At 32.9% G+C, this 25,283-nt stretch overlaps 1 protein-coding gene across 1 annotated transcript; it reads left to right on the top strand.

The window, feature by feature from the left end:
* Window positions 1-20,821: 20,821 nt before the first annotated feature.
* LOC108461172 (protein WVD2-like 7) lies at window positions 20,822-25,239 on the top strand. The gene is made up of 9 exons (XM_017760905.2): window positions 20,822-21,302; window positions 21,739-22,296; window positions 22,379-22,981; window positions 23,218-23,276; window positions 23,363-23,428; window positions 23,682-23,784; window positions 23,875-23,946; window positions 24,177-24,287; window positions 24,557-25,239. Exons 1-9 carry the CDS (start codon window positions 21,234-21,236, stop codon window positions 24,836-24,838), a joined length of 1,923 nt encoding a protein of 640 aa, XP_017616394.1. The 5' UTR covers window positions 20,822-21,233; the 3' UTR covers window positions 24,839-25,239.
* Window positions 25,240-25,283: the final 44 nt, after the last annotated feature.

Here is a 25,283-nt window from a genome sequence, read left to right as displayed (position 1 = left end):
TTGCCTATTTCTTTGCTCAAATCGCAGGTGCTGTGAGGTCGTGGAGGGGGAGTGCACGATCGTGGGACGTGGATGCGCGAGCTGGGGGCGTGCCGACGTGCGTGGTGGAGTGGCGCTGAACGTGGGGGTTGCAACGTGGGTGGCTAGGAGTAACTTAGGGTTCTTTTTTTATTTGGGCCACTGTAGAGTTTTGGGCTTTAGAATTTGCGTCAAAATTTTTATGTAATTGGGCTGTAATTGGGTATTTGGGCTGGAATTAGGTAGCCCGGGAAAAATTTGGGTATTTGGGTATTTGGTTTCTTTGGGTTTGTTGGGCCCGGGCGAAAATTGGGCCCTACAACCCTCATAGGATATCCTTAATCTTTTTGAGTTAAATCTATTCACCCAATATAATTCTATTTTATCTCATGGTAACTATTACATTTGTCTTCCTAAAAAAGTACTTGTGGACACACTACTTTTCCATCTATCGTGTAATGTCGATGAGAGAATATCATGAAATACTATTATTGAAAGTCATGGTGAAATCGTCTTTGAATAAACATGCAACCGGAATTAAATTTCTCTTAAAGTTTGGTGCCTAGGAGACATCTTTCAACATAATCTTCCTAAAACTATCAAAATAAATATATATACTTCATATTAATTTAATGAATTTTTATGAAATTTTTAATTTTAATTTTCTTTTGAACTTTGAATTTTTTATTTTTTAAATATTTTTAAAATTTTAAATTATTTGTTGACATGACATATCGGATAAATAATATCATGTCAATATAAAGTAAACGTGACTACCTTGCAAGTTGCCATGCCAAGATCATTAAAATTAATATTTTAGTCACATTTCCATTAGAACAAAGAGATTTGACTCTTTTGAAAAATTAATTGTCAAATTTAGTTTAAAAGATCAAATTAACAAAAATGTAAGAGTTAAGGACTAAATTTAATATTATGCCTATTTTTGATAATATTTAAATTGAATTATGTTGCAATTATGAGGTTTTAAACAACCTTTTAACCCTCTTATTTTAAGTTTTTCATGCTTCATTTTTTTATTCAAATAGTTAATGAAATAAAACAAAAACTAAAATTATAATAGAAATATTATATAATTAATACATATACCCATCTCCCACATTGCATGAATGTATAAATATGTCTAGAAATTAAATGGCTAAACTCCCTCCTTAATTCCTTGGAAATATCAGCCTCATTGGATGCAGTTCTCATCTTTCTCTTTGATAATATTATTGATAATCAGACACATGGCTATAGAAAAAAAAATCCACATCAATCACTTGCAAAGAGCAACTAAAGACTAGAACAAGAAAGGGGTTGGCCTAGTTGGATTACCCTTTGTTAGGGTACATAATTGACATAATTTTGTCATTAATTCTAGTGAAATTTGAACAATATTGCTTGTAATAAGTGCAATTCATGTCATAAAGATATTAGAATTTGGAACCAACTCGTGCAATTGTTGCCCGAATGACCAAGAAATGGAACATGAGATAGGCGTCTGACCTAAGGTAGATAAGTAGTGCATGGAAACTTTTGGATCAAGTTAATTACCATTAGATTAATAGTTGTTTTATATTACAATTTTTCTTGAAGAATATTTATTATATTAAGTGGTTTTTATCTTTTATTTTTAATATTTTATCATTTTAAAACAGGGTATAAATTATATCTAGTATGACTAAATTATTAGTAAATTTATGTTTTGGTCACTCAACTTTAAAAAGTTACAAAATAGTCACTGAACTATTTAAAAGTTTTCATTTAAGTCAGTGAACTAGCGAGCTCCAAGCGATAATTCGATGATTGGTATAATGGATCTATACCCATAGACGAGTGGAAATAGAGCTTTTTAATGTTGGAGATCGGAGAAGAAAGCTATTTGCATTTTGGTTCTAAAATTCATAATATTTAAAGTTGTTTCATAAAAAGGCTGAACTGTGGAAGTGAAGGGGAAATAGAGCTTTCAATTGGTGAAGGCGATGCGAATAAAAAAGGGCATACAACAACGATTTTAACAACTCAATAACTTAAATGAAAACTTTCAAATAGTTTAGTGAACATTTTGTAACTTTTTGAAGTTGAGTGACCAAAAAATAAACTTACTAATAATTTAGTGACCTTATTTACCCTTTATGCCTCATTTGATTAACGATTGTAATAATATGAGGAAAAAACTTATTTATTACATATGTATTACAATAGTTAGACATAAAATAAAAAATAGTTAGTACAAATTTAAAGTTTAAATTAGAAAGATGAGTAATCTCTTGTAAAAATAAAATCTCTTCAAAATAAACGAAAATTCCTTCTCTTTGCTAAAAACAAGTCATGGGAATAACTAAATATTACCGGTTGAATTAGTTTATTGTTAACTTATATACTTAAACATATGTAAAAAATAATACACCTACTAAATGTAGAATTAAAATATTATTTTGTATTATCTCTAAAGTTAGGATGGAACTCACTCTCCTATAAGAAGTGATTTTGGACAATAGCTAGATGATGTGAAGTGTTTTTCATTTCTTTATTTAGACAAAATCTTGGTTTTACTAGGATTGTGAGATTTAAAATGTTCTTCATTCTTTTCTTATTCAACTAATATTTGCTCAGGTCATACCATATTATTGTTCTTAATAGGTTGGATCCCTTGTTTGATATTTAGGATAATAAATAGTTTATTACAGTAATTAGGTATGTAATTGTCTCTCTTTTTTTCTAATAATTAATTAGAACAAGTTAGTATAATTTGATTGGGTCGAGCAATCACGCTATGCTATGGGAGAGTGGGTAATCTAATTTAAATGAACCATGCAGTTAAGTTTGTTGATTAGAGTCAAGTCTTTCTAATTTGTAAGGTTGTTGATGAATTAAACGTTAGGAGAGCGTCTCTTAGGATTGTTCGACTAGCAAAGGGTTAATTGTCAAGCTATTTTTAATTTACAATCTAAAAAAAAAATTGATGGTTTAGATTTATTTTTCGATCACTATAACCAATTTATCATTGAATAAGGAAACATCAATACTTTGTGATCAACTCCGTACCAAGATTGAGGCTATAATTTTTAAAATATTGATTTATTCTTTATTATTTTGAATTAATGTAATTTACATTTTGTTTTGTTTATTTAATTCTTTATATCTAATCTCTACGGAATACGACCCTACTTCTCAACTTACGAATTTATTTAGTTTTTAGGCATAGGAAATTAAAATTGGTGGATTTTGGCACCTATAACTTTTTCAAGCTCAAAAATTCGTTTGATATTTGGAATGTTTAAATAAAAACATTATGATTGAGTAAAAACAAAGAAATCTATTTAAAAATTGGGTGTATCTAGGTTTAATTAGTCATTTATAAATATAGGTAAATCTGAAAAAAATTGAAATTTGTATTTTCAAATCAAACTAAATTTAGATGATATATATGTACATAATTTTGAATTTCGTATTTGGATGAAGAATACTACCTTAAGTTGATAATTTTACATTTATAATATTGTTAAAATTTGTTAATAAACTTTATCTTTCATTTTATCATCTTTCCTTCACTTTACACTTAAAAAATCTAATTGAAAAGGAAAAAATCATTTTTCTTTACTAATAAAAGCTTTTTTGGATTGTTTACTAATAAAATTTATATCCATATTTTACTTGGTTAATACTAGAGTATTTATGGGCTGGATCGAGTCGGGTCTAAGTATTTAACATACTTTATATTTGTTCAAGCTTGAAATTTGAGTCAAAAATTTTGTCTAAACTCGTCCATATTTGCAAAAGACTAATCCAATATCAATTTAAGCCATTTTAAAATTTTAAAAATATATTTATATTATATTATTTTAATATTTAATAATTTAATAATTTTTATTTATTGAAATTTTTTATATAGTTATCTTAACATTATTTTAATGTTTACATTAGAGTCTAGGTTTATTTTTAATGTGTTCTAAATTACATAATATATAAAAATAACATAATATAAAGTATTATAAACTTAAAATGGGTCAGGCCGAGTCGAGCTCGAATCTTGAATGTTCAAGCTCGAGCCGAACTTATATCTTAAACGGGCCTAGTTTTTTTACCAAACTCATTTTTTGGGCATAATATTTTTGTCCAAACCCTCCCAAATTTTGGATAGGCCTTCGGACCAGAGTGGGTTGCCAAGCCCGTGAACAGGTCTAGTTAATAGTGTTGTGGGCCAATTCTACCTGGGCCCACTAAAACCCAAACCAAACCAAACCAAAATTACAATTGAGACCTAACTACCCCAATACCCAATACAAACACAACCCAATTACAAAACCCAAAACCTATCAACCTAATTAAACCCAAATCAAGCAACCCAATTACAACCCAACCTACCCCAGCCCACATTAATCAACAGAAACAAAAAACAGCATGCCCTAGGTGCGCCGCACCTAGGTCTTCTGACCTCTGCCGCCACCGCCACTGTCGCTTCACCACCGCCCTTGCCACTTGCACCTATAAGAATTAAAGAAGAAATGACAACTAGATAAACAAAAAATACTTTGTAAATGGCTATATAAAGCCTTTTAATCTTTGTATTTTTTTGGCTAGACATTGAATACAATAAAAAAAAAGAGATTCAAATATCAAACAACAAAAACCCGCAAAGCAAATTTGGAGAAAAACCAAATTAGAAACGTGTAAAGGTCATTTTTTTATTTTCTTTATTTTCTTGTTTTTGAAACTGTTTGTTTTCAAAACTCTTTATTTTCCTTTCGTTTTAAAAAAGTTATATGTATATATATAACTATATATATTAAAATATAATAAAAAAGGGAAGAAAAAAACGTACCTGGGGGGTTCGACCACCGTACACGGTGGTCACCGACACCGAACCACGGTGGCCTCCTCTCACCGGATTCTAGGCTCAGGCTAGAGAGAAAACTGTTTTTTCTTTTCTTTTTCTCTGAAACACAGAGCAAGTGATTTTTTTAAAAAAAAATTGGCCTTAAATAGGCTCCCAAAACGACACCGTTTTGGGCATGCCTCTCAGGCACCAAAATGACATCGTTTTGCCTTGTTCTGACCCGATACGACCCGACTCGCCTTCAGGATTTGCGTGTTTTCAACAAATGGTTTATTTTCGCGTTTGGCCCTTCCGCATTTTTATCATTTTATAATTAAGTTTTTTTATTTTTAATTTTACCCTGTAATTTATTTCGATTTCCAATTTAGTCCCCCATGAAACGCACGTTTTGAAGGGTAGGGATTATTTCCTTTTTGGTCCCTCTTTGTTATTAGTGCTTTCAAATCGTCCTTTTCTCTTTTATTTATTTTCAGATTTATCCCAAACTTTCTATTTTAAATTCAATTTAATCCCTTTTTAGTCATTTAACTACTTTATTATTAAATTAGTTAATTTTATTATTATTACTATTATTTTTTCACTATTATTATTCATTATCATTACTACCATTATTATTACTATTATTTTTATTTTTATCACTATTACTCTCACTATTATTATTTTTATTTTTATTACTATTATCATTATTATTATTACTATTACTATTATTATTTTCTTTTGCTATTTTTATTATTATTATTACTATTATCATTATTCTTATTCTTATTATTAGTATTATTATTATCATGCTTATTATTACTATTATTATTATTATTATTATTATTATTATTATTATTATTTTGTTTTATTTAATATTTTTATTTTATTTTATTTATATTTATATTTTTATTTTTATTTTACAATTAGCTTTCTTTTCATTTATTCATTTACTTTCTCGTCATTTATTTTTGCTTTATTGTTGCTCATATTATTGCATCTATTATTATGTTGTTACGTGTATTAGCACCGTGATTTGCTTTCACATTTTTACTACAAAATCATGTTACATTAATCCTTGCTCGATACATAAAATTTCGTTTTTTTAAATAAGCAATTTCTCGTAATTCGAGATTCAAAAAGTCGTTTCCTAACTTACGGGGTTTCGATTTTCTTGATGAATCCGAATAAACGAACTTTTTTTTTTAAAGCATAAACTTTTAAATGATCTCGGGAATTATGAAAAGATCGTGTTCTAACTTACGGAATATAATTTCTTTCTAAAACCAAGATAATCAAATATCTTTCAAAATAAATAAATTTTTCAGCGTTTATTCACGTATCGAGAATTTAAGACATTGTGTTCTAACTTATGGGATATAATTTTTTTCCTCTATTAACGTGAAATACGCCATTTTTCTCAAAAAAATTCAATTAAGCAATAATTTAACGATGGATCGTATTTTTCTTCAAAGTTCTCAATTTTTGACACTAAGACACTAATTAATCAACTAGGTACCAATTTTGGGCGTTACGAGGGTGCTAATCCTTTCTCATGCATAACCGATCCCGAACCCGTCTTTTTGAATTTCTTGGACCAAAATCGTTGTTTAAATAAATCAAGCCATTTATTAAAAATAACCACTTTTACAAGGTGACCCGATCACACCTCATAAAAAATGATTGGTGGCGACTCCCATGTTTGTTTTCGTTTTCAAAATCAAGTCAACCCCCTTTTTAAAAAAAAATAGTTTCGACAGCTTGGCGACTCCGCTAGGGAACATGAAAGAGAGTCAAGCCACAAGTTGATTAATTTTTGTCTTCTTGTTGAAAATTGAAATTTTGATTTAAATCTACGATCCTTTTTGTTACATTTCATTTTTGTGGTTCATTTTGATATGTTTGCTTTATTGGTTCGAGCCTTTTGGTACATTTCTGCATATTGCATTGCATGACCTCTCAGTTATACCTTTTAAGTGGGAGTGAGAAACTACTCCTTCGTGAGGTTTTCACCTTCGCATGGGTTAGTGAATCGCTTTCGGGATACATCCGTAGCTATGTCTTCGTGAGATTTTCATCTCCGTATAGCCATAGGGAAATGTATTCCCCTGAACTGAACTCGGTCCATATAAGCCTATAATGGGTGAGGATCGAGGAATATGCTGGTTCAGGTACTCTTACTTTAGAACCGAACTGCATATAGTGAGCCCTGAGAGCCTACCCTAGGTAGAACTACACCAAACCCCTAGAGGTCATCCAAATAGGTGTTCTATTTGTTATTTATGTTTTCTGTACTGTTGTGTTTCTTTTGTTTTGGTTAGGATTGCATTGCATTTTCATCATAGAAAAGAGGTGTTGATTCACGTTCAATTACTAAATAGAGAGCTTGTCATGGAAAATGGATTTCTTGATAAAGTGGAAGCCAATGCGGTTGTCTGAATATGGTCTGAGAAAACGCAATGAGAGAAGGTTGGTAATCTGATAGGAAATACACATTTTTGATTCGTTGCCCCAAGATTCAAGCCGAAAATGTAACAGCCTAATTTTCAGTGGTATCGGGAATAGACATTTGAGATCACTAAATCCGATGGGTGAGTTGAAAATTTAATAAATTAATACCTATAAGTCAAATGCGAATATAAAAGCATTTTTGAATTAGTGAATTTGGTGATTTAAAAGAATTAATTAGGTAAATTGGGTGAGAATGAGGTATCGAGACCTCGACTTCATAAATCGAGCCATAAATATTTTTAGAAATATTTATGGAGTGTTGGTGAGGTAGTAATAAAATTTAGTCAGAAAATTTTAATGTTTGGGTGGTTAATTAAATAAAAAGGACTAAATTGAAAAGGGTGTAAAAGTTGCTAAAAGGATTAAATAGCTCAATTATCAAATGAGGAAGGACCTAAAGTGCAAATAAGCCAAAGGAGATATTTTGGGCGGCAATAGCTGAGAAAAATCAGGAAATGGGTGAAATAAGGGCAAAATTGGAAAATTGCCAAAATTGGCTAAATAAAAATGGGACTAAATTGGAATATCTAGAATTCTCTTCATTTCTCTTCATATTCATCAGCTGAAGAATAGCCATGGAGGAGGGTTCAAGCTGGTTTTCATACTCTAGCTTCATGTAAGTTTAATTCTTGCTTTCTCCTTGAAATTTTTATGTTTTTGGACTTTTACAATTGGGTCCAACTTCCTATTTCATTAGTTTTTGATTCCATGTCTAATTTTTGAAGTTGTTATGGATGAGTTCTGGAAGTATATGATGATTTGGCATGGAATTAGAGATTTAAATTATTTATATTCTGATTTTATTAAAAGAATTGAATAGGAAGTGAATGTTTAGGACCTAATTGTAAAAGAGTTTGAAGTTAGAGTTTTATGTGAAAATTCTGAATTTCAATAGTTATGAAATAACTTATAATGTCTAGAAAAAGTATTAATTGAGAAAATTATCTTAATTGAGGGGTTAATTGAGCAAGGACTGAATTGTATGAATTGTGAAATTTGGGGCAAAATAGAAATCAACATTTTACACTAAAACTGTTTTGGGCAGCAGCAGTAGTTTAACTTTGAAAAATCACCAAAAATTTTAGAAATTGAATTAGAGGATGAATAAAATATGAAATTAAAGCTTAGTGAGTCTAGTTTCTTATAAAAGAAATTATGTAAGCAATAGAATTGTAAATCATGAGATACAATAACTTTTGTGAGACAAGGTCAGAATGATTTCAGATTCCCATGTTCTGAATTTGGAAAATCATCAAAAATTGGATAAAAATAATTAGAGGCTTAATCAAGAGAAACAAACTAGGACATCATTTGAATCCTGGATGCGAAGATAACTAATTTTTAGTGAAGAAGGGTTGGAATTGTCAGACAGCAGAACAGGGGAGACTTCAATGAATAAACTGTATTAATTGGCCCAACCAAAAATTATGTAATTTTTATGGTAAGAAGAAATATGAGTCTAGTTTCTGGGAAAATTTATGGATCTTAATTTGGAGTTCTGTAGCTCAAGATAAAAATAATTTAGTGACTATGACACAGATGGACAGTTTGAATATTCACATAAGTAGATAGTGAAAATTATGGATAATGTTACCTATAAGTGTGTTGTTTATACTAAGGATGTGGATGGAGAGGAGGAGGAGGAAAATATACAAAAATATATGAATGACTCGTGTATAAATTGATCACATGCCGAATTATAATCGATAAGTGTTGGATTAGAAATGATATAATGTTTTATTTGGAATATTTATTATGAAATTATGATTATCGTTATAATACAAAAATTGAACTTGTGAGTTTATATGGCTAAATTTTAGTGATTATTTGTTAATTTTATGAATTTCATGATGTGTTATTTCATATGTATTGATGATAAAATTCTGAATAATGTAAAAGCATGAAAATTGAATAAATGATCAAATTGAGCATTTCAGTTCAGTGACAAGATGAATTGAAGGAAAAGACCATGGTTGGACCATGGTAACAAGTGATAAGTGATAGCTTCGGCTACACTTATCTGATCAAGGACAAATGAAAGTGATAAGTGATAGCTTCGGCTACACTTATCTGATCAAGGACAAATGAAAGTGATAAGTAATAGCTTCGGCTACACTTATCTGATCAAGGACAAATGAAAGTGATAAGTAATAGCTTCGACTACACTTATCTGATCAAGGACAAGTGAAAGTGATAAGTGATAGCTTCGGCTACACTTATCTGATCAATGACAAATGACAAGTGAAAAGTGGTAGCTTTGGCTACCTGATCAGTGAAAAGTGGTAGCCGCTACGATCGATGAAAAGTGGTAGCTCCAACTACGATCGATGAAAATGGTAGCTCAGACTACGATCGGTGAATAGTGGTAGCTTCGCTACAAGTGACAAGTGATTTCAGATAAGACCATATCGGGATATGACATCGGTGTGATATATGCTCTCAGTATAAGACCATATCGGGATATGGCATCGATGAGATATGTGATTCGTGTAAGACCATAGTTGGGCTATGGCATCGATATATGAATATGTGTAAGACCATAGCTGGGCTATGGCATCATTATGTGAAGATGTGGAAGACCATAGTTGAACTATGGCATCGAGAAAACGAAGTACTCAATTCCGTAAGACGTTCACTAATTTGACAAAGTTTGGTAAGTGTTACATGGAATTATGTGATACAAGGAAGTACGAGTTGATAAATGAATTCATTTGTGATTATATAATTGTTCATCTTGAATGTACTGTCCATATGTATTGATAATTCAAATGTTTTAATGAATAAAGTTCCGACATGGAATAAATTGAACACGAGACAAATAATTATGAAATTGAACTCGGAATTCATGAAAATGACGGTTATTGATATATGGAGACATGAGACATTGATATATAAATATGGAAAATGTTTGATAAATGTGTTTATTCATAATTATGGAATTATATACGTCATATGTACTATTTGCATAAAGATGATATTTCAAATACTTTGGTTATTTAAGCTTAAATATGAAATAATATGAAATCAAGATAAGTTGTTATGAAAATATATTTAGATTACAGAGATATGGCTGATATATGTTGTATGATTACATAACGTGAAATTGTGTATATATATGAGAAATTTAATGAGAATTGAGCCCATACACGTTTCTTGTTATTTATATGAAGTGTAAGACTGACAAGGGTGATGAAGTTATAAACAGAGAGTTACACGGGTTGAAAACACGAGCGTGTGACTTTCGAAAATGTGAAAATTTTCTAAGTGTTGTAAAAGTTTTATATGTTTACGGTTCGGTCCCAAACCACCTTGAATATATGTTTTGGGCCCCGTAGGCCCATATAAGGGACGTTAAACGTATATATGAAAGTTTTTAATTTAGAAGAAATTTTATGGCTGATTTTTACATGATTGATCATATTAAGTTCGGTAATGCCTCATACCCTATTCTAGGCTCGGAATACGAGTAGGGGTGTTACAGAAAAAGATTACTCGAGAGCTATAAACATCCTGAATTTCTTAAGCTGACGAGCATCACGGAGATGAGTGAGCATTGGGTCGCGGCCTAGATCAAGCAAAAAGGAGATAATAGAGGTGTCTCTTGAAAAATTCACGGAATTTGATCTCAACACCCATACATGAAGAAAAGGATCGATGTATTCGCCTAGAGTATGATGGAAAGGCCGTATATATGTCCGTTTTATGTAAAGAAATTTATTTTCTAGTAAAGTTCTTCTAACAGAATTGAATCAGAATCAACGCTTCTTTTTTGCATTCATTTCATGCATCAGCATTACATTGCATCATATGCATTAAATTTCACGAAATGACCTTAATTAAACAAAATTCTTTCAGTTAATCTGGAAACCAACAAGAGTCAACCAACTAAATATCGCTACAGTACCCGCCGCAAAACCAAAGCAATGGATCAGAGATTGGAAAGATTAGAACAAATGCAAAGAGACATGCAAAATCAATTACAAGCATAGATGCAAGAGCAATTAGCTAGAATTCAACAAGACATGAGGGAACAAATGCAAGAATCCCAAAATAATATGATAAGCCAGTTGGCGGAATTACATGCTAGAGAACGTGAAAAAGGGGAGAGCACTATAGTTAACTCGGGAAATGATAATGAAGACCCTACTTATCCTCCAGGCTTTACCCCGACAAATACCCAAGCCAAACTAGACGCACATCCACAAGGGGCACCCGTTACTATCAAACCCCAACAATATCAGACCGGTACCTCAGCACCAATGAACTACCCGACAAGCTCAGGTTCCAATCTGAGGGAAAATCCAACCAATCCTATAGTTCCAGATCTAGACAAAATGGCAAAAATAGAAAAAGCAATGGTGGAACTGCCAAAACAACTCGAAGATCAGTACAGGTGGTTAGAAGAAAAACTCAAAGCAATAGAAAATGTTGATTACCATTGTGGGTGTGATGCCAAATATCTGAGTTTGGTCCTAAATCTAATACTCCCACCGAAATTCAAGACTCCAGAATTTGAAAAGTATAACGGGATTAGTTGTCTTGAAGCTTACATCACGATGTTATACTGAAGAATGACAGGATACGTTAATAACGATCAACTATTAATTCATTGCTTCCAAGATAGTCTGATTGGGTCGGCTGCCAAGTGGTACAACCAACTGAGCCGCGCCAAAATTCACTCATGGAAGGACTTGGCACAGGCTTTCATGAAGCAATATGGCCACGTGACAGACATGACGCCCGACAGAATTACACTGCAAAATATGGAAAAGAAACAAGGTGAGAGCTTTAGGCAATATTCCCAAAGATGGAGAAAGGTAGCAACACAAGTCTAGCCACCTCTCTTGGAGAAAGAAATCACAATACTTTTCATCAACACTCTAAAATCCACGTTCATTAACCATATGTTGGGAAGCGCTACCATGAGCTTCTCAGATATGGTAATATCCGGCAAGATGATTGAAAACGTAGTAAGGAGTGAGAAGATAGACACGGAAGAAAGCGCTAAAAGATTAATCCCGAAAAAAATGAAAATGAAGTGAATAATGTGAGCAAAAGGTATTCTAAATCGGCCGTAACTACTAGCTATCAAGGCCCCTTCAGGTAAGAATCCAACTCGAGGCTAAACACAAAAAGACTCAAGTTTACACCCATCCCAATGTCATATAAAGAACTATATCGAAATCTGTTTGATGCACATGTGGTATCCCCTTTCTACTTAGAACCCATACAACCTCCGTTCCCGAAATGGTATGATGCGAATGCTCAATGCGAGTATCATACAGGAATAACGGGGCACTCAATTGAGAACTGTACCACATTTAAGAAGTTAATTGAAAGGTTCATTAAGATGGGCATCGTGAAGTTTGATAATCCATCAAGACCTAATGTGGTAGGAAATCCGTTACCCGGTCATTCAAACCCAAAGGGTAAATGCGATAATTGAGAATGGAAGAAGAGGTAGAAACCCCCACTGAAATGGGTTTTGAAATAAATGATAGATATGAGAATTTGAAGAAGATATCGAAAGGGATAGAGAGTTACTGTGAGTTCAACGCTGAAGGTGGTCACGAAATCCAAGAGTATATTGAATTCAAAGTTTTAGTATAGAGTCTAACGAATAATAAAGAATTGGAATTCTTTGAAGAAGTCAAACACCCAGAAGGAATTATGGAGAATCTGAATACAGTATCGGAAGAGGGATCTGGAAAAGAGAATTTATTAGGCATACTTTGAAGTGTTTTGAATAATGGGACTGGGAGAGATCTCTGTATTTTTAGAGCTAACTCAGAATAATGTTCAAAACACACTTATTGCTTCAAGCCTAGGAGTGATGAGAATCCTTTTATGAAATAAGCTTATGTTCAAAATTTTTATTTCAATAAAATGTATCTTTGCTATCATTTTGAGCAAATATTCTTTCATTTTTTCCATTTCATTCATAATCATACTATACAAATATTTATTCTTAGTTTCTTTTGTCTTTTGTACTCTCTTTCAGATATTCTTTTATTCATGATCATACCATAAATAACTATTCTTAGGTTCATTTATTATTTGGAATATTCCTTCGTACCTACAACAGGTCTTCAGATATCAACGACATAAGCGACACTGTTACTGACCCAGAGTCTCCTTTTGAGCAAGATATGTGTCTAGAGGGATATCAAAACTTTGAAGATGGTAGAGATTGTAGCCTATATCTCAAAACTTTGAAGATGGTAGAGATTGTAGCCTATCTCCTGGTTTGTTAAGGATGGTAGAACAAGACGAAAAACAGATCCTACCTTACAAAGGGTCAATAGACAATGCGAGCCTAGAGAAAGAGAAAAAGGTGAAGATCGGAGCCTATATCACCACAGAGACAAAGCGAGACGTCATTGAGTTATTCCAAGAATTCAAAGATGTTTTCGCATGATCGTATCAGGATACACTTGAGCTACTAAGACGTGTGGATGCTGTTAAGGCTAAGAAAATCTTAGAAGAGATCTATAAGGGTGTCTGAAGAACACATGCTAATGGTTTTACAATGGCCAGGCAAATCATGAGGTTCGGGTGCTGCTAGTCTACCGTGAAAAGGAATCGCATTAGTTATACCTTAATGCCAAATTTATGGAGACAAGATTCACGTGCCTCCTTCTTCATAGACTTTCTCTATGTGGGGTATGGATGTTATTGGGTCGATATCGTCACAAGCTCTTAGCAGACATCGTCATCTTTGTGGTCGTCGATTTCTTCACTAAGTGGGTGAAAGTTGCTTTATATGCCAATGTCAAAAAGTTGACAGTCATCAAATTCCTAAAAAAAAAAAAGGATCATATCTAATAATGCATAATAGCATTATATCAAAAGTTTGCAGTTTGTTTAAGATTAAACGCCATATCACCCAAAATGAATGGTGCAGTAGAGGCAGTAAAAAAATAATAAAACAAAAAAAGATCGTGGGGAAAATGATCGAGACTTGTAAATATTGGCATAACAGTCACCACTTATCCTCTATGCTTATCGAACGTCGGCTAAGACCTTCGCCGGGGCAATACCTTTCTCATTGGTTTATGGAATGAAAGTGATTTTGCCTATCGAAGTCAAGATTCTTTCTCTCCAAGCTTCGATTGAGTCAAGAATTAAATGAAGTAGAATGGGTCCAGTTTCAATATGATCAAGTGAACCTGATTGAAGAAAAGAGTTTGAAGATACCCATCATGGTCAAATGTATCAAAAAATGAATTATGTGAACTTACGATAGAAAGGTTTATCTTAGAGAATTCCATGAGGGGGACTTGGTGTTAAAGAAGATCCTTTCTATACAAAATAACTTTAGAGGAAAGTGGATGCCAAACTGGGAATGACCTTATGTGGTAAAGAAGGCCTTCTGTAGAAAAACATTGATTTTAACCGAGATGGATGGCAAGAACCTGCCTAATCCCATAAATTCAGATTCAGTCAAAAAGTTTTCCAAAAAAAAAGAATAATAAAAAAAAAAGAAAAGACAAGAAAAAGGAGAAGCTAAGGCGAAAACCTGCAAAGGGCACTTTAAGACCAAAAGGGTTTTGAATTGAAAACCTGTGAAGGGCAATTCAAATAAAAAATGGGGCATCCGGTAGTCTTGCTATGTCTGAATTAACAAGGAGGAGACATGCTACATCTTGGGGCATCGACAAAGTACTCTAGATCTCCTAAACACATGTCGAGCTCAAAATGGTCCTCAAAAAGTTTGTACAGAAAAGCTCAGGCTGCTATATCTGGGGCACCTAGTTTTCATCTAACCCATATTGAATTTGCTATCTTTGATTACTGTATTCGTTTTGAGCTATGCTCCCAATCAATTTCCTTTTTATCGCATTTACTATCTTTGATTAACTTGTTCATTTCGAGTTAATTTCCTTCTTATTACATTTGCTATCTTTGATTAATTTATTCATTTCGAGCTATGATCCCAATAAATTTTCTTTTTGTCCATAATTATGATCTTTTCAAGCATTTTGCATTGAAATAACGATTAATGGACTAATAATACTTTCACGAAAGGAGTTCTGCATATTATTTTAAAAGCTTCTAAATAATACAAGAACCTGAAACAAGACTATTATTGAGAACTCACCAAGCCTAAGAGTTGCAAATATTTGAGAAAGAAGAGTCTAAAGTGTGACTATTTCTTCAGATTTTCTGTCAAAGATAGTAGCTGAACAAGAAGACAGAACATTGTGTCAGTGATACAACATTGATGAACAATGAACAATGACAACCCAAACATTAAAAAGGGATCATTCTCGTAACATTCTGCATTCATACAAATATCATTCATACACATCTAGTTAGGAGCATTTGATTCATTCTGATCATGACATCCTAATCATTTGGCATAAAAATAGGCCCATAAAATCGATTCTACAGGTCATGTTCCCCAGAGGATGGAGTAAAAAGATCGGTGAATCCACAAATCCCATACCCCTGAAGTTGCAGTGGGACGGATTGAAGTTATAATGGCGAATCTTATCTCCCTGTAGTTGCAGTGGAGCAGATTGAAGTCACTAAACCTTATCTCCCTGAAGTAGCAGTGGAGCAGGTTGAAGTTAAAGTCTTATCTCCCTGAAGTTATAGTGGAGTAGATTGAAGATAGTGAATCTCATTTCCTTGAAGTTGCAGTGGAACAGATTGAAGCTATAAATTACAGACCTTATCTCTCTGAAGTTGTAGTAGAGCAGATCAGAGCAAACCTTATCTCCCTGAAGTTGCAGTAGAGCACGTTGAAGTTATAAGTCTTATCTCCCTAAAGTTGCAGTGGAGCAAACTGAAGATATCGAATCTTATTTCCTTGAAGTTACAGTGGAAAAGATTGAAACTATAAATTACAGATCTTATCTCTCTGAAGTTGCAGTAAAGCAGATAAAAACAAACCTTATCTCCCTGAAGTTGTAGTGGAGCAGGTTGAAGTCACTAGTCTTATCTCCCTGAAGTTGCAGTGGAGCAGACTGAAGACAATAGATCTTATCTCCTTGAAGTTATAGTGGAGTAGATTGAAGATAGCAAACCTTATCTATCTAAAGTAGCAGTAGAGCAGGTTGAAATTACAAGTCTTATCTCCCTGAAGTTGCAGTGGAGCAGACTGAAGATACCAATCTTATCTCCCTGAAGTTACAGCAGAGCAGATTGAAACTACTAATCCTATCTCCATTAAGTTGCAGTGGAGCGGATTAAAGCGACAAGTCCTATACCTCTGAAGTTGCAGTAGGTTGGATTAAACCAAAAACCACAAACCTCACATCCCTGAATTTGCAGCAGAGTAGATTGAAGCTACAAGTCTTATCTCTCTAAAGTGGCGGTGGAGTGGATCAAAGCAACAAGATGTAATGGACTGAAATGAAGCTACTTAAAAAAGAGAAGCACCAAAAAAAGGTCAAGACTCGGCAAGACCGGGCAAAATTGGCCCCCTTTTAAAGTCTTTGCGGTATTTCCGTTACACGATAATGAGCAAAGAAGGGCAGCTATTGTGGGCCAATTCTGCCTGGGCCCACTAAAACCCAAACCAAATCAAACCCAAATTACAATTCAGACTCAACTACCCCAATACCCAATACAAACACAACCCAACCTAAAGCCTAAACTAAATCTAACCCAAAACCTATCAACCTAATTAAACCCAAATCAAACAGCCCAATTACAACCCAACCTACCTCAGCCCACATTAATCAGCAGAAACAAAAAATAACAAACCCTAGGTACACTGCACCTAGGTCTTCTGACCTCTTCCGCCACCGCCACTGTCATGTCACCACCGCCCTCGCCACTTGAACCTGCAAGAATTAAAGAAAAAATGACAAGCAGGTAAACAAAAAATACTTTGTAAATAGCTATATAAAGCCTTTTAATCTTTATATTTTTTTGGCTAGACATTGAATACAATCAAAAAAAGAGATTCAAATATCAAACAACAAAAACCCACAAAACAGATTTTGAGAAAAACCAAATTAGAAACGTGTAAAGGTCATTTTTTTATCTTCCTTATTTTCTTGTTTTTGAAACTGTTTGTTTTCAAATCTTTATTTTCTTTTCGTTTTAAAAAAGTTAGATGTATATATATATATAACTATATATATTAAAATATAGTAAACAAGGGAAGAAAAAAACATACCTAGGGGGTCCGACCACCGTACACTGTAGTCACCGGCAATGAACCATGGCAGCCTCCTATCGCCGGATTCTAGGCTCAGCCTAGAGAGAAAACTATTTTTTTTTCTTCTTTTCTTTTTTTTTTCTGATACACGGAGGAAGTGATTTTTTTTTAAAAAAAATTGGCCTTAAATAGGCTCCTAAAACGACGCCGTTTTGGGCATGCCTCTCAAGCACCAAAACGTCGTCGTTTTGCCCTGGTCCGACCCGATCCTACCCAACCCGTCGCAGGATCCGCGTGTTTTCAATAAATGAGTTATTTGCACATTTGGCCCTTCCGCATTTTTTATCGTTTTATAATTAAGTTTCTTTTATTTTTAATTTTACCCTGTAATTTATTTCGGTTTCCAATTTAGTCCCCCATGAAACGCACGTTTTGAAGGGTAGGGATTATTTCCTTTTTGATCCCTCTTTGTTATTCGCGCTTTCAAATCGGTCATGTTCTCTTTTATTTATTTTCAGATTTGCCCCAAACTTTCTCAATTTAATCCCTTTTTTAGTTATTTAGCTAATTTAGCTACTTTATTATTAAATTAGTTAATTTTATTATTCTTACTATTATTTTTTCACTATTATTATTCATTATCATTAGTACCATTATTATTACTATTATTTTATTTTTATCACTATTACTCTTACTATTTTTTTTATTTTTTTATTACTATTATCATTATTATTATTACTATTATTATTTTCTTTTACTATTATTATTATTATTATTATTATTATTATTATTATTATTATTGGTATTATTATCATGCTTATTATTATTATTATTATTATTATTATTATTATTATTATTATTATTATTATTATTACTATTATCATTATTCTTATTATTGGTATTATTATCATGCTTATTATTACTATTATTATTATGTTATTATTCTTTATTTTATTATTATTATTATTATTATCATCATCATTTCTTATTTTGTTTTATTTAATATTTTTATTTTGTTTTATTTTTATTTTATTTTATTTTATTTTACAATTAGCTTGGTTTTCATTTATTCATTTACTTTATCGTCATTTATTTTCGCTTTATTATTGCTCATATTATCGCATCTATTATTATGTTGTTACATGTATTAACACCGTGATTTCCTTTCACATTTTTACTACAAAATCGTATTACATTAATCTTTGCTCGATACATAAAATTTTGTTTTTTTTAAATAAGCAATTTCTCGTAATTCGAGATTCAAAAAGTCGTTTCCTAACTTACGGGGTTTTGATTTTCTCGATGAATCTGAATAAACGAACTTTTTTTAAAGCATAAATTTTTAAATGATCTCAGGAATTATGAAAAGATCGTGTTCTAACTTACGGAATATAATTTCTTTCTAAAACCGATATAATCAAATATCTTTCAAAATAAATAAACTTTTTGGCGTTTATTCACGTATCGGGAATCTAAGACATTGTGTCCTAACTTACGGGATATAATTTTTTCCTTCGGTTAACGTGAAATACATCCTTTTTCTCAAAAAAAAATTTCAATTAAGCAATAATTTGACGGTGGATCGTATATTTCTTCAAAGTTCTCAATTTTTGACACTAAGACACTAATTAATCAACTAGGTACCAATTTTGGGCGTTACAAGGTGCTAATCCTTCCTTGTGCGTAACCAACTCCCGAACCCGTCATTCTGAATTTCGTGGACCAAAATTGTTGTTTAAATAAATCAAACAATTTATTAAAAACAACCATTTTTACAAGGTAACCCGATCACAACTCATAAAAAATGATTGGTGGCGACTCCCATGTTTGTTTTCGTTTTCAAAATCAAGTCGACCCCCTTTTTCAAAAAAATAATTTCGACAAATACCTTTAAGATTTACTATATTAATAAATTCAAAGGAGAGATCTACATACATAATGTAAAATTAAAGTGATTTTACACTTTTCATAAATTTCAATAGTCAAATTTAATGCTTTATTCAGTATAGATAATGCATATTAAGTTAAGCGTAAATTAAAATTTTCTAATTATTTGTTTTGTGTAAAAAACTTATTAATATAGATAATATATTAGATCGATATGATAGAGATATCGATTGATTCAAAATTTTATATGCATGATAAATACAAATATTTTAATAAATTTAATGGTTAAATTATTAAAATATTAATCATAGTGTAAAACCACTGTCGTTTTATACTAGTATAACTATAAAATGAATTCCTCCCTAAATTTCTAGCTTGAAAAACTCATAATTATATGATTAATATATTGAATTGATATGAGAATAATTAATATTACGTGTTCACTTTTCATTTCATGAACCCAGGCTCCTTAAAAACACATTTAGTTGTTGCTAGAGCTAGCATTCCCTTTTTCCTTCACTAACCAACCACATTTTATTTCCAGCAGCAGCGAATCCAAAATATTCTTTAGTTGGGGTGTAATTTTAATTATAATTTTTCATAGATTATATATTAATTTATGATTTTATTGTTTTATAGGATTAAATATTTTTTTATTTTTAATAGTTAAAATGTAATTTTATTATATATTAATTTATAATCTATTTATTAAAAATTAAATTGATTTTTTATTTTATTTTGGGAGAACTTGATTTGCCTCTAATTTTTAGTAATTTTTATATTTATTTTATTATTTGTGTTCGAAGTTTGTGCCTGTTTCTTCTAATAATATTATTTTTAAAATTCAAACTCACTTTTTTTTTTTTAAGGTGTAATATGTTTGTGACTTAATACTACACTCGAGACCTGTTTGAATTTTTTTAAAAGTTATTTTTTCTGACTAATCAAACACATTTTAAGTAGTTGACGAATGGTGATCAGAGTCAAACCAAGTTTTTATTTTGACTAAAAAAAGGAGAAAATTATATGGTGACCCCACATTTTCATGCATAATTGCGGACAACAGCCGTTGCAAAGCTAATTCTTGATGACTTCCAAATTCAAATTAGAGTAATTTAATAAATGCTTTCCAGATTTTGTAAATCTAATACTTAAATATCGGCTCCAACCCTAACCATATTAGGATGACAGGATGGATTATACTCAAATAAATGTTAGGATCATATTTATTTTATTTAAAATATAATTTTATAGTATTTTGAAGTTTTTTCACTAAATTAAACATAAGTATACTTATTTTATATTTATAAATAAAAATTTTATTCAATTCAAATAATTATTATTTTTAGTTTGTAAACTACAAATCATACTAAACCGAATTAAATGCATTTAAAAATAATAATAAAATAAAATAAGATTGAAGTGGAACCAAATGCTATTATTTAAATCAATATCATCAACGAGCAATAATCATTTGTAAAGACAAAAAAAAAAAGGAAGTAGACGTTGGGGAGCTTTTAAATTTCAACAAATAGGGGACCCGATTCATTTATCAGATCATATCCACATACTCTTACAAATATTGCAAAAAGACCCAACCTTTAAAGGCAAACAACAAAGAAAAGGAGCTTTCTTTTCTTACACATCTTAGCTAAACCCATTGTAGCCTCGAGTTTGGACATTGAAATGGACCCATTACCGTAACTCTACTGTTTCAAAAACAACAACGGCTAGATTCGAAGAGGGGGAGCCTATCTTTGGTGGCCATCATTTTCCTTTTTTTTTTTTTACTAGCAGAGTGAGTGACTGTGAATCAAAAGCTCAACGACAACAGCAAGAAGAGGAGAGAAGGAAACTAGAGAAGAATAGATTTTTTTTTTTTAAGAAATGGAGGAATCTGCTTGTCTTGTAAGATCATTTTCTAATCCTGCAGATATTTCTCGCGAAGTTAAAGAGGTCAGTTTTGTGAGCAAGGCTTGAAACTTCACGGACAAAAGAAATGATTTTTTCTTTTCTTTTTTGCTTAAATGGATTCTCTTGATTCAGTTGTTTTGTTTTACTTACTCTTGTTTTGGTTGCTGGGGTTATGGGAAAACGGGTTCTCACTGGAGATCTGGATTAAAAAATTAGGGCTCTTAATGGCTGTTTCCTTTCGTTTTCTCGGGAACCAAACATAGCATACTATGATAGCTTGACAGTCGAATGATTTACCCTAGAAAGTTTTCTGATTATGCTGGGTTCTTTTTTTAATTTTCCCTTCAATCTTTGTGTTAAAGAATGGAGGTGTCAATCAGGGATGCAAGTTTCTAACAAGCTTCAAGCTTCTTCTTTTTTTTTTTTTTCCTTACTTTGTTTTCGAGTCAGGAAACTGATGGTGAATTTTGAATCACAGGGTAACCCGATTCGTGCTCTCACAGAATCAATATCTTTCGGCAGATTCATGTCGGAACCGCTGGCATGGGAGAAATGGTCAACATTTTCTCACAACCGTTACTTGGAAGAAGTGGAAAAGTTTTCAAAACCTGGATCTGTTGCTCAAAAGAAAGCTTTCTTTGAAGCTCATTACAAGAGAAGAGCCGCAATGAGAGCTGCGGCTTTGCTTGAGCAAGCCAATGTTGTCACCAATGATGCATCTCAAATGGGAACTATAAATGCAGCTTCGGTTGACCCTTTGTCACATACGGATTTAGCCAATTCAGATGCATCTTTGAGTGCGGATCAGCCGGAGAAAAATGTTTCCAATGCTGAGATAATTAATACCGTTGGTGTATATGCAGGCAATCTTAGTGGTGTAAGAGAAAATACCGATATTACCAATGCGGAGCAAGGTCCGGCAGTGATGGAAGAAGATTTGAATATGGAGAAATGTGACCAGGTTGAGAATTCGGAGGCTTTCGAAAATGGTGACATCCATAGCAAGATTATGGCAACCCCGAAGATTCTCCCTAAGGTAATGTCTGTTTAACCAGTTTTGCTTTTATTCTTCCTTTTGATCTAGTGTTTATGTTTATCCTCATTATGGAACACTGTAGGATTGTGCTGATCCAAAGAACTCAACTTCATCAAGCAAGAAAAGGCGAACAAATTCTTCGTCAAAGTCATCAGTTCCTAGTAGAACATCCAAACTTCCATTACATCCTTCTAAACGAATGGCTTCAGCACAAGCCAAGAGTGATGCTAATGTTGCCAAATCCGCTGGAAACTCAAATGACAAGAAGAAAACAATTCCGAACTCACTCCACATGTCAATTAATGTTGCTTCCAGTGCCGGTAAAACTAATAAAACATCACTAAGAATGTTAAGAGATAGTTCAACTCCAACACAAACACCAACCAGGGCATTGAAGAAATCTGCTGATCAAGAGAATTTAGCTCCATCAAGTGAAAAAAGACAGTCGAATTCCACTTTGAAGTTATCCAATCGTGGCATAGTACCCAAACAAACAACTTCAAGAATAGGAAATAACCATGCTCATATTAATAAGAAGCCTGCATTAGACCCAAACGAGCAGAGGAGAATAGCTCAAAAATCGCTTCACATGTCAATGAATTTTACTCCGCATGCTGGTGAAACCAATAAGACATCGCCTAAGATTTCCAGAGAAAGTTCGACTCCACTAGAAGCTCCAACCAGGGTAATTTCTTTGTCACATCATTCATTTGCTGTTCCATTTGCACATTAAAGGCAACTGCATGTACTGAAATACTGTTGGATATTTTCTGGAGTGGATGCCAAAGTAACATAGTTATGATGTTCAGAAAGTGAAAATGGCAATATTGTTGAGTATACATTTTTTATTTAAAAAAATTTTAGAGGGTACTTGGTCTGGACTTTTTAATGATTAAGATAAGTTTCATTCACAAACTGCAGCCATCCGTTTATGGGGTTTTAAAGCATGCTTCCAAGGTTGTTCAGGCACGAGATAGAAGGTAATCTTTGCTCCCGAAATGTCTTTGTTGACAATTTGTCTAAATTGGCTTTCATTTTGCTGACATAATTAGATTTATATCTACAGAACTACATCAGTTCTCAATAAGTCAGTTTCAGCAACAGGAGATGGGAGATGGCCATCCCTCTCCAGGTAAGAGCTTTTTCTATTTATCCTTTTATATGTTTTGCAAACTAGGGATGTCTGAAAAACTAATAAAGTTAGTATACTTTCTTTGTTCGTGAAACTACCAAAAGTTCATTTAGTTTCAAAGTGCAATGGCTTCTTTATGTTCCTTTTTCTCGGGTTTACATTACAGATCAGGTCTCAGATAATATTGACCTAATTGCCGCAGTTGCTGTCCTATATGAACATTGTAACTGTGTTCTGTATTGAATTGTGGCAGCTGCTCGAAATCTTCAAATGCAAGTGGAACCAGTACAAGATGTACTATTAATTCTGCTCCATTTAGTTTCAGGAGCGAAGAAAGGGCGGCAAAACGGAAGGAGGCAAGTCTTACTATTACTTTTCCTCATGCTTTAATTGCCATAGTTTCAAATTGTACCAAGCTTAGTGTTTCCTTGCTTGCTCCATGCCAGTTCTTTAAGAAGCTAGAAGACAAAATGATGTCAAAGGAAGCAGAAAAATCACAAATGCTAAAAAAATCAAAGGTACAAATCAGACAACCTTATTAGGATGTTAGCACAAGTGTAATTGATGAAACCCTGCAGTTCCCTAGTCAAAGCTCCTAAATTGCAGAGATGTGAACTAATTCAGTAATCAATTTGAATGAGTTGCCTGAGTTGATGCATGTATACTTGGTCTGTGCGTGTGAACATGCATGTTATGAATACTCATTTGCTTCTTTGCATGTGAAACCGATTTATGGCCTGATATGCAGGAGAAAGCAAAGAATGAACTGAATAAACTCCGGCAAAGCACTGATGTGAAAGCTAGATCGAATGAAGATTCATGCCATGGATCACAGTTCTCAAGCAATTACGTTAAGAAGGTTCCTTTTCTCCTGACTCTTAACCAACATTCTTTTGATGCATTGTTGATAATGATATAATGGAATTAAGCATGCATCAAATTATGCTGCTTGCCTTGTATCTTGAACAGCTTAATCACGAGTTAGATTGTCAATTCAGTAGGTGTAGAGGCAGACTTAACTCTGTCCCGATCTTCCCATCGGTTCCCATCGGGAAAGGATGATGTTCTATGTTTTCCAAGGTGCTTATAGCTTGTGTTGTCCATTAATCAGTAAATTATGCCTTGCAGATCACGTCAAATTGGCCTCAATCACCAAAATCTGGAAGGAAGCCATCTCCCAGCACGGTGCAAGATGCAAACTCTAGACATCCAAGGAGGCCTTCAATTAAGGCCGAAAGCTCTAAGAATGGATCAATGAAAAATAACAGGACAACTTGTTCAAGGACCTCATTGCCAAAGAACAGGCATGAAAACGCCTCCCCGAATATCCAGCTTTCAGTTGGCAAAAGGAGTATTTCATACAAGCATGAAAGTGGGGGGTCGGTCCACGTTGGTGGGTGCGACCGATGACTTTTTAGTTCCTTTAGTAATAAAAATTACAGAAAAAGAAATACAATGAAAGATAGAATTTACATCAGGGAAAGTATCAGAGAGGAGTTTGTAATTTCTCTGTACTGCAAAATTCCACATCAATCCTAAGTACAATTTTGTGAAGAACCTTGGCTATCAATCTGCTTATAAAGTCCTGGCCTTTTATGTAGTCTAGATGGTGATAGGTTTACATGCTAAATCTAACCCTAAGCTGTTTAATTCCATCCCAAAATTAGTTAAAAGAGCCTTGAGACTCATCTCCACAAATAATGTCAATGGCCCCCTTCCTAGGATGGCAGATAGTGCAGATTTGTATGGCTGCAAATATCCTATCTGTTTTTTGCGACATTAAATAATATTTTGATTAGGATATTGAAAAATGCAAATACCCCCGAAAGATGAACCAAAGGATAGAAGGCAAAAA

Source organism: Gossypium arboreum, chromosome 3 (genome assembly GCF_025698485.1).
Source record: "Gossypium arboreum isolate Shixiya-1 chromosome 3, ASM2569848v2, whole genome shotgun sequence".
Taxonomy (NCBI): domain Eukaryota; kingdom Viridiplantae; phylum Streptophyta; class Magnoliopsida; order Malvales; family Malvaceae; genus Gossypium; species Gossypium arboreum.
Note: the sequence above shows the minus strand (reverse complement) of the source record. Positions and strands in the feature narration are given on the sequence as shown.

Coding starts and splice junctions, on each gene's coding strand:
- LOC108461172 (XM_017760905.2), top strand. CDS start 21,234: ATGGAGGAATCTGCTTGTCTTGTAAGATCATTTTCTAATCCTGCAGAT. Junction 22,982..23,217: donor CACTAGAAGCTCCAACCAGG/GTAATTTCTTTG, acceptor CACAAACTGCAG/CCATCCGTTTATGGGGTTTT. Junction 24,288..24,556: donor CAAGCAATTACGTTAAGAAG/GTTCCTTTTCTC, acceptor TATGCCTTGCAG/ATCACGTCAAATTGGCCTCA.